General features: G+C 40.9%; 1 protein-coding gene across 2 annotated transcripts in view; it reads right to left on the reverse strand.

The window, feature by feature from the left end:
- PDE4DIP (phosphodiesterase 4D interacting protein) overlaps positions 1 to 15,489 on the reverse strand; it is a 297,818-nt gene that overhangs the window by 178,959 nt on the left and 103,370 nt on the right. For both annotated transcript variants that reach the window (XM_063427119.1, XM_063427118.1), the window contains one exon: positions 7,345 to 7,421. In XM_063427119.1, the coding sequence (XP_063283189.1) occupies positions 7,345 to 7,421 (77 nt within the window). The remainder of the gene's footprint in view (positions 1 to 7,344; positions 7,422 to 15,489) is intronic.

A 15,489-nucleotide genomic window follows, 5' to 3' on the forward strand; every position in this document is an offset into this window, starting at 1 on the left:
CATACAATAGGTTGGTGGCAACCTACCAGCTCTCAATCCAGATAGCATGGCATGGTATTCAGTCTACTTCTATTTAATGTCATCGTCTCTGTAAGGTCATATCAGAATGTATAATAACCATACAATAGGTCGGTGACAACCTACCAGGTCTCAATGCAGATAGCATGGCATGGTATTCAGTCTACTTTCATTTAATGTCGTCGTCTCTGTAAGGTCATATCAGAATGTATAATAACCATACAATAGGTCGGTGGCAACCTACCAGCTCTCAATGCAGATAGCATGGCCGGGTATTCAGTCTACTTCCATTTAATGTCATCGTCTCTGTAAGGTCATATCAGAATGTATAATAACCATACAATAGGTCGGTGGCAACCTACCAGCTCTCAATGCAGATAGCATGACCTGGTATTTAGTCTACTTCCATTTAATGTCATCATCTCTGTAGGGTCATATCAGAATGTATAATAACCATACAATAGGTCGGTGGCAACCTACCAGGTCTCAATGCAGATAGCATGGCATGGTATTCAGTCTACTTCCATTTAATGTTGTCGTCTGTGTGAGATCATATCACAATGTACAATAACCATACATTAGGTCGGTTGCAACCTACCAGGTCTCAATGCAGATAGCATGGCATGGTATTCAGTCTACTTCCATTTAATGTCGTCGTCTCTGTAAGGTCATATCAGAATGTATAATAACCATACAATAGGTCGGTGGCAACCTACCAGCTCTCAATGCAGATAGCATGGCCGGGTATTCAGTCTACTTCCATTTAATGTCATCGTCTCTGTAAGGTCATATCAGAATGTATAATAACCATACAATAGGTCGGTGGCAACCTACCAGCTCTCAATGCAGATAGCATGGCATGGTATTCAGTCTACTTCCATTTAATGTCGTCGTCTCTGTAAGGTCATATCAGAATGTATAATAACCATACAATAGGTCGGTGACAACCTACCAGGTCTCAATGCAGATAGCATGGCATGGTATTCAGTCTACTTCCATTTAATGTCATCGTCTCTGTAAGGTCATATCAGAATGTATAATAACCATACAATAGGTCGGTGACAACCTACCAGCTCTCAATGCAGATAGCATGGCCTGGTATTCAGTCTACTTCCATTTAATGTCGTAGTCTCTGTAAGGTCATATCAGAATGTATAATAACCATACAATAGGTCGGTGGCAACCTACCAGCTCTCAATGCAGATAGCATGGCCTGGTATTTAGTCTACTTCCATTTAATGTCATCATCTCTGTAGGGTCATATCAGAATGTATAATAACCATACAATAGGTTGGTGGCAACCTACCAGCTCTCAATCCAGATAGCATGGCATGGTATTCAGTCTACTTCTATTTAATGTCATCGTCTCTGTAAGGTCATATCAGAATGTATAATAACCATACAATAGGTCGGTGGCAACCTACCAGCTCTCAATGCAGATAGCATGACCTGGTATTTAGTCTACTTCCATTTAATGTCGTAGTCTCTGTAAGGTCATATCAGAATGTATAATAACCATACAATAGGTCGGTGGCAACCTACCAGCTCTCAATGCAGATAGCATGTCATGGTATTCAGTCTACTTCCATTTAATGTCATCGTCTCTGTAAGGTCATATCAGAATGTATAATATCCATACAATAGGTCGGTGGCAACCTACCAGCTCTCAATGCAGATAGCATGGCATGGTATTCAGTCTACTTCCATTTAATGTCGTCGTCTCTGTAAGGTCATATCAGAATGTATAATAACCATACAATAGGTCGGTGACAACCTACCAGGTCTCAATGCAGATAGCATGGCATGGTATTCAGTCTACTTCCATTTAATGTCATCGTCTCTGTAAGGTCATATCAGAATGTATAATAACCATACAATAGGTCGGTGGCAACCTACCAGCTCTCAATGCAGATAGCATGACCTGGTATTCAGTCTACTTCCATTTAATGTCGTCGTCTCTGTAAGGTCATATCAGAATGTATAATAACCATACAATAGGTCGGTGACAACCTACCAGGTCTCAATGCAGATAGCATGGCATGGTATTCAGTCTACTTCCATTTAATGTCGTCGTCTCTGTAAGGTCATATCAGAATGTATAATAACCATACAATAGGTCGGTGACAACCTACCAGCTCTCAATGCAGATAGCATGGCCTGGTATTCAGTCTACTTCCATTTAATGTCGTAGTCTCTGTAAGGTCATATCAGAATGTATAATAACCATACAATAGGTCGGTGGCAACCTACCAGCTCTCAATGCAGATAGCATGGCCTGGTATTTAGTCTACTTCCATTTAATGTCATCATCTCTGTAGGGTCATATCAGAATGTATAATAACCATACAATAGGTTGGTGGCAACCTACCAGCTCTCAATCCAGATAGCATGGCATGGTATTCAGTCTACTTCTATTTAATGTCATCGTCTCTGTAAGGTCATATCAGAATGTATAATAACCATACAATAGGTCGGTGGCAACCTACCAGCTCTCAATGCAGATAGCATGGCCGGGTATTCCGTCTACTTCCATTTAATGTTTCGTCGTCTCTGTAAGGTCATATCAGAATGTATAATAACCATACAATAGGTCGGTGGCAACCTACCAGGTCTCAATGCAGATAGCATGGCATGGTATTCAGTCTACTTCCATTTAATGTCGTCGTCTCTGTAAGGTCATATCAGAATGTATCATAACCATACAATAGGTCGGTGACAACCTACCAGGTCTCAATGCAGATAGCATGGCATGGTATTCAGTCTACTTCCATTTAATGTCGTCGTCTCTGTAAGGTCATATCAGAATGTATAATAACCATACAATAGGTCGGTGGCAACCTACCAGCTCTCAATGCAGATTGCATGGCATGGTATTCAGTCTACTTCCATTTAATGTCGTCGTCTCTGTAAGGTCATATCAGAATGTATAATAACCATACAATAGGTCGGTGACAACCTACCAGGTCTCAATGCAGATAGCATGGCATGGTATTCAGTCTACTTTCATTTAATGTCGTCGTCTCTGTAAGGTCATATCAGAATGTATAATAACCATACAATAGGTCGGTGGCAACCTACCAGCTCTCAATGCAGATAGCATGGCCGGGTATTCAGTCTACTTCCATTTAATGTCATCGTCTCTGTAAGGTCATATCAGAATGTATAATAACCATACAATAGGTCGGTGGCAACCTACCAGCTCTCAATGCAGATAGCATGACCTGGTATTTAGTCTACTTCCATTTAATGTCATCATCTCTGTAGGGTCATATCAGAATGTATAATAACCATACAATAGGTCGGTGGCAACCTACCAGGTCTCAATGCAGATAGCATGGCATGGTATTCAGTCTACTTCCATTTAATGTTGTCGTCTGTGTGAGATCATATCACAATGTACAATAACCATACATTAGGTCGGTTGCAACCTACCAGGTCTCAATGCAGATAGCATGGCATGGTATTCAGTCTACTTCCATTTAATGTCGTCGTCTCTGTAAGGTCATATCAGAATGTATAATAACCATACAATAGGTCGGTGGCAACCTACCAGCTCTCAATGCAGATAGCATGGCCGGGTATTCAGTCTACTTCCATTTAATGTCATCGTCTCTGTAAGGTCATATCAGAATGTATAATAACCATACAATAGGTCGGTGGCAACCTACCAGCTCTCAATGCAGATAGCATGGCATGGTATTCAGTCTACTTCCATTTAATGTCGTCGTCTCTGTAAGGTCATATCAGAATGTATAATAACCATACAATAGGTCGGTGACAACCTACCAGGTCTCAATGCAGATAGCATGGCATGGTATTCAGTCTACTTCCATTTAATGTCATCGTCTCTGTAAGGTCATATCAGAATGTATAATAACCATACAATAGGTCGGTGACAACCTACCAGCTCTCAATGCAGATAGCATGGCCTGGTATTCAGTCTACTTCCATTTAATGTCGTAGTCTCTGTAAGGTCATATCAGAATGTATAATAACCATACAATAGGTCGGTGGCAACCTACCAGCTCTCAATGCAGATAGCATGGCCTGGTATTTAGTCTACTTCCATTTAATGTCATCATCTCTGTAGGGTCATATCAGAATGTATAATAACCATACAATAGGTTGGTGGCAACCTACCAGCTCTCAATCCAGATAGCATGGCATGGTATTCAGTCTACTTCTATTTAATGTCATCGTCTCTGTAAGGTCATATCAGAATGTATAATAACCATACAATAGGTCGGTGACAACCTACCAGGTCTCAATGCAGATAGCATGGCATGGTATTCAGTCTACTTTCATTTAATGTCGTCGTCTCTGTAAGGTCATATCAGAATGTATAATAACCATACAATAGGTCGGTGGCAACCTACCAGCTCTCAATGCAGATAGCATGGCCGGGTATTCAGTCTACTTCCATTTAATGTCATCGTCTCTGTAAGGTCATATCAGAATGTATAATAACCATACAATAGGTCGGTGGCAACCTACCAGCTCTCAATGCAGATAGCATGACCTGGTATTTAGTCTACTTCCATTTAATGTCATCATCTCTGTAGGGTCATATCAGAATGTATAATAACCATACAATAGGTCGGTGGCAACCTACCAGGTCTCAATGCAGATAGCATGGCATGGTATTCAGTCTACTTCCATTTAATGTTGTCGTCTGTGTGAGATCATATCACAATGTACAATAACCATACATTAGGTCGGTTGCAACCTACCAGGTCTCAATGCAGATAGCATGGCATGGTATTCAGTCTACTTCCATTTAATGTCGTCGTCTCTGTAAGGTCATATCAGAATGTATAATAACCATACAATAGGTCGGTGGCAACCTACCAGCTCTCAATGCAGATAGCATGGCCGGGTATTCAGTCTACTTCCATTTAATGTCATCGTCTCTGTAAGGTCATATCAGAATGTATAATAACCATACAATAGGTCGGTGGCAACCTACCAGCTCTCAATGCAGATAGCATGGCATGGTATTCAGTCTACTTCCATTTAATGTCGTCGTCTCTGTAAGGTCATATCAGAATGTATAATAACCATACAATAGGTCGGTGACAACCTACCAGGTCTCAATGCAGATAGCATGGCATGGTATTCAGTCTACTTCCATTTAATGTCATCGTCTCTGTAAGGTCATATCAGAATGTATAATAACCATACAATAGGTCGGTGACAACCTACCAGCTCTCAATGCAGATAGCATGGCCTGGTATTCAGTCTACTTCCATTTAATGTCGTAGTCTCTGTAAGGTCATATCAGAATGTATAATAACCATACAATAGGTCGGTGGCAACCTACCAGCTCTCAATGCAGATAGCATGGCCTGGTATTTAGTCTACTTCCATTTAATGTCATCATCTCTGTAGGGTCATATCAGAATGTATAATAACCATACAATAGGTTGGTGGCAACCTACCAGCTCTCAATCCAGATAGCATGGCATGGTATTCAGTCTACTTCTATTTAATGTCATCGTCTCTGTAAGGTCATATCAGAATGTATAATAACCATACAATAGGTCGGTGGCAACCTACCAGCTCTCAATGCAGATAGCATGACCTGGTATTTAGTCTACTTCCATTTAATGTCGTAGTCTCTGTAAGGTCATATCAGAATGTATAATAACCATACAATAGGTCGGTGGCAACCTACCAGCTCTCAATGCAGATAGCATGTCATGGTATTCAGTCTACTTCCATTTAATGTCATCGTCTCTGTAAGGTCATATCAGAATGTATAATATCCATACAATAGGTCGGTGGCAACCTACCAGCTCTCAATGCAGATAGCATGGCATGGTATTCAGTCTACTTCCATTTAATGTCGTCGTCTCTGTAAGGTCATATCAGAATGTATAATAACCATACAATAGGTCGGTGGCAACCTACCAGCTCTCAATGCAGATTGCATGGCATGGTATTCAGTCTACTTCCATTTAATGTCGTCGTCTCTGTAAGGTCATATCAGAATGTATAATAACCATACAATAGGTCGGTGACAACCTACCAGGTCTCAATGCAGATAGCATGGCATGGTATTCAGTCTACTTCCATTTAATGTCGTCGTCTCTGTAAGGTCATATCAGAATGTATAATAACCATACAATAGGTCGGTGGCAACCTACCAGCTCTCAATGCAGATAGCATGGCCGGGTATTCAGTCTACTTCCATTTAATGTCATCGTCTCTGTAAGGTCATATCAGAATGTATAATAACCATACAATAGGTCGGTGGCAACCTACCAGCTCTCAATGCAGATAGCATGGCATGGTATTCAGTCTACTTCCATTTAATGTCGTCGTCTCTGTAAGGTCATATCAGAATGTATAATAACCATACAATAGGTCGGTGACAACCTACCAGGTCTCAATGCAGATAGCATGGCATGGTATTCAGTCTACTTCCATTTAATGTCATCGTCTCTGTAAGGTCATATCAGAATGTATAATATCCATACAATAGGTCGGTGGCAACCTACCAGCTCTCAATGCAGATAGCATGGCATGGTATTCAGTCTACTTCCATTTAATGTCGTCGTCTCTGTAAGGTCATATCAGAATGTATAATAACCATACAATAGGTCGGTGGCAACCTACCAGCTCTCAATGCAGATTGCATGGCATGGTATTCAGTCTACTTCCATTTAATGTCGTCGTCTCTGTAAGGTCATATCAGAATGTATAATAACCATACAATAGGTCGGTGACAACCTACCAGGTCTCAATGCAGATAGCATGGCATGGTATTTAGTCTACTTCCATTTAATGTCATCATCTCTGTAGGGTCATATCAGAATGTATAATAACCATACAATAGGTTGGTGGCAACCTACCAGCTCTCAATCCAGATAGCATGGCATGGTATTCAGTCTACTTCCATTTAATGTCGTCGTCTCTGTAAGGTCATATCAGAATGTATAATAACCATACAATAGGTCGGTGGCAACCTACCAGCTCTCAATGCAGATAGCATGGCATTGTATTCAGTCTACTTCCATTTAATGTCGTCGTCTCTGTAAGGTCATATCACAATGTATAATAACCATACAATAGGTCGGTGGCAACCTACCAGCTCTCAATGCAGATAGCATGACCTGGTATTTAGTCTACTTCCATTTAATGTCATCATCTCTGTAGGGTCATATCAGAATGTATAATAACCATACAATAGGTCGGTGGCAACCTACCAGGTCTCAATGCAGATAGCATGGCATGGTATTCAGTCTACTTCCATTTAATGTTGTCGTCTGTGTGAGATCATATCACAATGTACAATAACCATACATTAGGTCGGTTGCAACCTACCAGGTCTTATCCAAGTACTGCTGCTTCTCCTGAAGCTCTTGTTTAAGGCTTTCTACTTCGACTTTGAGCTCAATATTCTAGAGGATAGAAATTAAGGTAAAACGTCAATTGATGACTAAATAGCACGATTACATCAAATACGAAAAGGTCAAAGATTGTAAAAAGAAATGTCAACTCTACAGATAAACAAGGCTCCTCAGAATATACAGACAAAGTGTGACAAAATAGGAATGAGGCAATTTCTTAAAGTGTGGACATTCAAATGAGACACTGGATGCTCATATATAAAAAGCAAAACTGTTCAGTTTGGCTGTTTTGACCTGAAATGCACTTTAAATGTCCTGCAATTGTCACGTTAGTGAATATCCTGTTAGTATTCAATATCCAAAGCGTCAGCAGTACAAACATGCTATTGGATATGGCAGACAGCACGTATCTAAAGTATGACATAGTAGCCGAAGTGGGGAATAAATTAAAGGGACACTATAGTCACCAAATCAACTTTACCTAATGATGCAGTTTTGGTGTTCAATTTACTGCCATTTAGAAGTTAAATCACTTTGTTTCTGTCTATGCAGCTGTAGCCACACCTCCCCTGAATGTGACTGACACAGCCTGCATGGAAAAAATTGTTTCATTTTCAATCAGATGTTAGCTTACTTTAGAATTTTTTTATCTCTTGCTCTGTAAATTGAACTTTAATTACACATATAAGGCCCCTGTAGGATCTAGAAGGCTATTAATAGTACAGGCCAAGGCTGCCCAAAAGGCAGATCCCCATATATTGTAAAACTACAATTCCCATAATGCTTTGCATACCATTAGCATGCCTTTGGAATGACAAAGCATCATGGAAGCTGTAGATCTAAAACATCCGTGGGTCTACCTTTTGGGCACCCCTGGTGCCGGAGATAAGACATTCTAAATTAAACAAATTGTGCAATAAAGAAAGTTACACATTAGATGTGTAAGTCCCATGCAGGGAGGTGTGACTATGAATGCATAAACAAATGGATTTAACTCCTAAATGGCAGAGAATTGAGCAGTGAGACTGCAGGGGCATGATCTATACACCTAAACTGCTTCATTAAGCTAAAGTTGTTTTGGTGACTATAGTGTCCCTTTAACATAACATTTCTTTATAGCAAGGAATGCACAGCTGGTATATAAAGGTATCATAAAATGGCTATTTTGTGTATAGATTGTTTCGCAGACAAACTCTAACATTATAATTGTGTAAATTGACACCATTTATACAGTACTCACTGCCCTACATGTTCACACAGGGACTGAAATGTTAGTGTAAAGCAAACACTACCGGCAATCAAGGTGTTTGACCATTTTTATTTATCTATATTTGTCACAGCTACAGAGTTATTCACTAAAGGAAGAATTCAAAGGCAATTCAACATGTAAGGCCATAATACTTAAACTGTAAAAATCGACAACAGATATGCTTCCAGTGGCTCTATAAACGGATAATTTATATTAAATACCATACCATTATTATGCACTGCCTAAATATACCGAACAGAGGGAAACATTCCTGCAATGGAGGACTGTAGCAAAACTAGATGAAGATCTCAGTATGGAGACATCATCTGGTCGACCTACAAAACATGCCGTGTGACAGAAAACTGTGTAACAAATATCCGAAAACACAAGTATTTCAAGTAGTTTTTACATTAAAACCCTCAATACAGCGTCGATGGCATCTTAAGAGAATCCGACCATCTGTAAAATGAAGTGGATTGCTCGCGGACAAAGAAAGCTCTACGGACAGTAGGTCGGTGGAATGTCCTGGAGCTTTTTCTGCACTTGGCCGTATTTTTACTCTAAAACAGATTTCTATTCACCATTCTTTCTATGACATTCCCAAAACCCAGATTTTCTTTGAAGAATAAACCAGTGATTTTTGAGGATGCATTTAGAATGTCCTTTAAATTCCCATTGTCGATTGCTTGAAGCACCAACGTACTCAACGAGCAATAAACGCCTTCGCTTATTATAGTCAACAACCGATTGGGGTCAAACTTTCAAAATAGAATTATTTGAAACTCAGACTGCTAACCAGATTGCTGAGGAGACTCCATGCCAACGTGTAACATGCACATTTATGGCAAAAATGCCATAGACGAAGACCTATGACTAATAACTAACCGTGCAACTAATCATTATCACCCACTATTCTATAGAATGACCTCTCCATCCAGACACTAATACACCTCACACAGGCCCTAGTGACAATATATGAGCTGTCTTCGTGCTGGTTTAATTGTCTGCAGCTGCAAACCATCTGACATTTCATGTTCACCTCACAGGTAAGTGACCATGTATTTCACCTCACAGGTAAGTGACCATGTATTTCACCTTGCAGGTAAGTGACCATGTATTTCACCTTGCAGCTAAGTGACCATGTATTTAACCTCTCAGGTAAGTGACCATGTATTTCACCTTGCAGGTAAGTGACCATGTATTTCACCTCTCAGGTAAGTGACCATGTATTTCACCTCACAGGTAAGTGACCATGTATTTCACCTTGCAGGTAAGTGACCATGTATTTCACCTCACAGGTAAGTGACCATGTATTTCACCTTTCAGGTAAGTGACCATGTATTTCACCTTTCAGGTAAGTGACCATGTATTTCACCTCACAGGTAAGTGACCATGTATTTCACCTCACAGGTATGTGACCATGTATTTCACCTTGCAGGTAAGTGACCATGTATTTCACCTCTCAGGTAAGTGACCATGTATTTCACCTTGCAGGTAAGTGACCATGTATTTCACCTCTCAGGTAAGTGACCATGTATTTCTCCTCTCAGGTAAGTGACCATGTATTTGTTAGTGCGATTGGCTCTGGCTATGGGCTATGTAGCTGCAATCTCCATATTTAGAGCATATTCTCTGATTATAAAATGGAAGAGGGGTTCATTGGACGGTTGACAATCTTTGGCCTTTGTGGTAATTAAAATAAATGGATTTTTGTTTGTACATATTTTTACTCCCAGAGGCTGCTGGAGTCGCGAGGTGTGACATCCTCCGTCAGTTAGATACTGTATTCCACCAAGAATTCAGGGGGTCAGCCCATGCCTCACCATATTTAGGATTGCAGACCAGCAGGTCCACACAGTGCTGGGCTAGCAAAGACTCGGTACAATTCCTGCTATTTTAATCAGAAATGCTTTAAGGCTGCAGCCTTCGATCAATGTAGCTGTGGCCGAGGGGGGGGGGGGGGGCGATTTCAATTCCGCCCCCCTTGCCAACCTTCCCGTGACTGAGCGGTATATTTAAATATTAATAGACAATATCCCATAATTTGTGGTTAATATTATATTTCCTATTATTCATAAGGTATCATCAGGTCTATCAGTGCTACACAATAGGTCAGCGTTTACCAAGGATTCTATCGATGTCTAAAACCTGGCATCTTGGTGTACCTGAAGTAACGGGTCGGGATGGGTCGTGATAGGTAAACAGACAGCCGTACATTTTGTATTCTAGCAATGTACATCTTGTTAGTGCAGCAGGAATGTGTATACTCGGTGTTACGTGCGTTGCGGAATGTGAGCTGTGTACGTTACTAAGCAACTTACCAAGTGTCAAATGCCTGAGAGAGGTGGAGGAGACCGTTCTATCCCCACTTGGAATATGGTGATACTGTGTCAAATAACATTACATCGATGTGGGTATACCTTCCTTTTAATATGCACAAAAAGGGTTCGTTGCTAAAGTGAGAATCGACAGGAATCCAGACTGAATATAAAGTGAATTTCACATTTAGGGCCCATTCAGCTTGGTTACCTGCCAGGTCTCACCCAGTTATATGAATAACCCAGTTAATATTCACAGCTTGGTTACCTGCCAGGTCTCACCCAGTTATATGAATAACCCAGTTAATATTCACAGCTTGGTTACCTGCCAGGTTTCACCCAGTTATATGAATAACCCAGTTAATATTCACAGCTTGGTTACCTGCCAGGTCTCACCCAGTTATATGAATAACCCAGTTAATATTCACAGCTTGGTTACCTGCCAGGTCTCACCCAGTTATATGAATAACCCGGTTAATATTCACAGCTTGGTTACCTGCCAGGTTTCACCCAGTTATATGAATAACCCAGTTAATATTCACAGCTTGGTTACCTGCCAGGTCTCACCCAGTTATATGAATAACCCAGTTAATATTCACAGCTTGGTTACCTGCCAGGTCTCACCCAGTTATATGAATAACCCAGTTAATATTCACAGCTTGGTTACCTGCCAGGTCTCTCCCAGTTATATGAATAACCCAGTTAATATTCACAGCTTGGTTACCTGCCAGGTCTGACCCAGTTATATGAATAACCCGGTTAATATTCACAGCTTGGTTACCTGCCAGGTCTCACCCAGTTATATGAATAACCCAGTTAATATTCATAGCTTGGTTACCTGCCAGGTCTCACCCAGTTATATGAATAACCCAGTTAATATTCACAGCTTGGTTACCTGCCAGGTCTCACCCAGTTATATGAATAACCCAGTTAATATTCACAGCTTGGTTACCTGCCAGGTCTCACCCAGTTATATGAATAACCCGGTTAATATTCACAGCTTGGTTACCTGCCAGGTCTCACCCAGTTATATGAATAACCCAGTTAATATTCACAGCTTGGTTACCTGCCAGGTCTCACCCAGTTATATGAATAACTCAGTTAATATTCACAGCTTGGTTACCTGCCAGGTCTCACCCAGTTATATGAATAACCCAGTTAATATTCACAGCTTGGTTACCTGCCAGGTCTCACCCAGTTATATGAATAACCCAGTTAATATTCAGAGCTTGGTTACCTGCCAGGTCTCACCCAGTTATATGAATAACTCAGTTAATATTCACAGCTTGGTTACCTGCCAGGTCTCACCCAGTTATATGAATAACCCAGTTAATATTCATAGCTTGGTTACCTGCCAGGTCTCACCCAGTTATATGAATAACCCAGTTAATATTCACAGCTTGGTTACCTGCCAGGTCTCACCCAGTTATATGAATAACCCGGTTAATATTCACAGCTTGGTTACCTGCCAGGTCTCACCCAGTTATATGAATAACCCAGTTAATATTCATAGCTTGGTTACCTGCCAGGTCTCACCCAGTTATATGAATAACCCAGTTAATATTCACAGCTTGGTTACCTGCCAGGTCTCACCCAGTTATATGAATAACCCAGTTAATATTCACAGCTTGGTTACCTGCCAGGTCTCACCCAGTTATATGAATAACCCGGTTAATATTCACAGCTTGGTTACCTGCCAGGTCTCACCCAGTTATATGAATAACCCAGTTAATATTCACAGCTTGGTTACCTGCCAGGTCTCACCCAGTTATATGAATAACTCAGTTAATATTCACAGCTTGGTTACCTGCCAGGTCTCACCCAGTTATATGAATAACCCAGTTAATATTCACAGCTTGGTTACCTGCCAGGTCTCACCCAGTTATATGAATAACCCAGTTAATATTCACAGCTTGGTTACCTGCCAGGTCTCACCCAGTTATATGAATAACCCGGTTAATATTCACAGCTTGGTTACCTGCCAGGTCTCACCCAGTTATATGAATAACCCAGTTAATATTCACAGCTTGGTTACCTGCCAGGTCTCACCCAGTTATATGAATAACTCAGTTAATATTCACAGCTTGGTTACCTGCCAGGTCTCACCCAGTTATATGAATAACCCAGTTAATATTCACAGCTTGGTTACCTGCCAGTTAATACTCACAGCTTGGTTACCTGCCAGGTCTCACCCAGTTATATGAATAACCCAGTTAATATTCACAGCTTGGTTACCTGCCAGGTCTCACCCAGTTATATGAATAACCCAGTTAATATTCACAGCTTGGTTACCTGCCAGGTCTCACCCAGTTATATGAATAACCCGGTTAATATTCACAGCTTGGTTACCTGCCAGGTTTCACCCAGTTATATGAATAACCCAGTTAATATTCACAGCTTGGTTACCTGCCAGGTCTCACCCAGTTATATGAATAACCCAGTTAATATTCACAGCTTGGTTACCTGCCAGGTCTCACCCAGTTATATGAATAACCCAGTTAATATTCACAGCTTGGTTACCTGCCAGGTCTCTCCCAGTTATATGAATAACCCAGTTAATATTCACAGCTTGGTTACCTGCCAGGTCTGACCCAGTTATATGAATAACCCGGTTAATATTCACAGCTTGGTTACCTGCCAGGTCTCACCCAGTTATATGAATAACCCAGTTAATATTCACAGCTTGGTTACCTGCCAGGTCTCACCCAGTTATATGAATAACCCAGTTAATATTCACAGCTTGGTTACCTGCCAGGTCTCTCCCAGTTATATGAATAACCCAGTTAATATTCACAGCTTGGTTACCTGCCAGGTCTGACCCAGTTATATGAATAACCCGGTTAATATTCACAGCTTGGTTACCTGCCAGGTCTCACCCAGTTATATGAATAACCCAGTTAATATTCATAGCTTGGTTACCTGCCAGGTCTCACCCAGTTATATGAATAACCCAGTTAATATTCACAGCTTGGTTACCTGCCAGGTCTCACCCAGTTATATGAATAACCCAGTTAATATTCACAGCTTGGTTACCTGCCAGGTCTCACCCAGTTATATGAATAACTCAGTTAATATTCACAGCTTGGTTACCTGCCAGGTCTCACCCAGTTATATGAATAACCCAGTTAATATTCACAGCTTGGTTACCTGCCAGGTCTCACCCAGTTATATGAATAACCCAGTTAATATTCACAGCTTGGTTACCTGCCAGGTCTCACCCAGTTATATGAATAACCCAGTTAATACTCACAGCTTGGTTACCTGCCAGGTCTCACCCAGTTATATGAATAACCCAGTTAATATTCACAGCTTGGTTACCTGCCAGGTCTCACCCAGTTATATGAATAACCCAGTTAATATTCACAGCTTGGTTACCTGCCAGGTCTCACCCAGTTATACGAATAACCCGGTTAATATTCACAGCTTGGTTACCTGCCAGGTCTCACCCAGTTATATGAATAACCCAGTTAATATTCACAGCTTGGTTACCTGCCAGGTCTCACCCAGTTATATGAATAACCCAGTTAATATTCACAGCTTGGTTACCTGCCAGGTCTCACCCAGTTATATGAATAACCCGGTTAATATTCACAGCTTGGTTACCTGCCAGGTCTCACCCAGTTATATGAATAACCCAGTTAATATTCACAGCTTGGTTACCTGCCAGGTCTCACCCAGTTATATGAATAACTCAGTTAATATTCACAGCTTGGTTACCTGCCAGGTCTCACCCAGTTATATGAATAACCCAGTTAATATTCACAGCTTGGTTACCTGCCAGTTAATACTCACAGCTTGGTTACCTGCCAGGTCTCACCCAGTTATATGAATAACCCAGTTAATACTCACAGCTTGGTTACCTGCCAGGTCTCACCCAGTTATATGAATAACCCAGTTAATACTCACAGCTTGGTTACCTGCCAGGTCTCACCCAGTTATATGAATAACCCAGTTAATATTCACAGCTTGGGTTTTGCACAATGTATTCGTGGCATGAAGATTTACCAATCTGCTGAGTCCTTTTAAATTACTAAAGATTAGACATAAAATGGTCTCAGTTTGTAAAGGCCATTGCTGTATGTTTAATAACATTTTATTAAGTAGGAAGTAATTGCATTAACGTTGGAGTAACTAAGAGCCTCTGCGTTAGCAGCTTAGTAACATGGCTAATTATAGCTCAGTCTATATATGAAATATCAGTCTGTCTTCTCACTGGCTCACAGGTCGATGGATCATGTCAGCCCCTGGTGTCACTCACAGCATATCGTTATCAGAGCAGCTGCCGTCAGATTCATTACTGTCACGCTGCTGGCCCTTCTTACATGACATGGGACACAGGGGGTGACACTCCTACGCTCGATTAGCAAAACAGCGACCTAAAATCTAACCTTGGGTAAAATGGAAAAACACACACAAATGGTTATTCACTAAACTCCGAATTGGAGTGGAATGAAAACCAGATTGCAAAATTCAGGCTAAAGTAGCCGAGCTGTGACTATTTCAGTTAGAGAATCTGTCCAAAACAACTACTTTTGTCTGAATCCTGCCATTC

Source organism: Pelobates fuscus, chromosome 7 (genome assembly GCF_036172605.1).
Source record: "Pelobates fuscus isolate aPelFus1 chromosome 7, aPelFus1.pri, whole genome shotgun sequence".
In the NCBI taxonomy this organism is placed as follows: domain Eukaryota; kingdom Metazoa; phylum Chordata; class Amphibia; order Anura; family Pelobatidae; genus Pelobates; species Pelobates fuscus.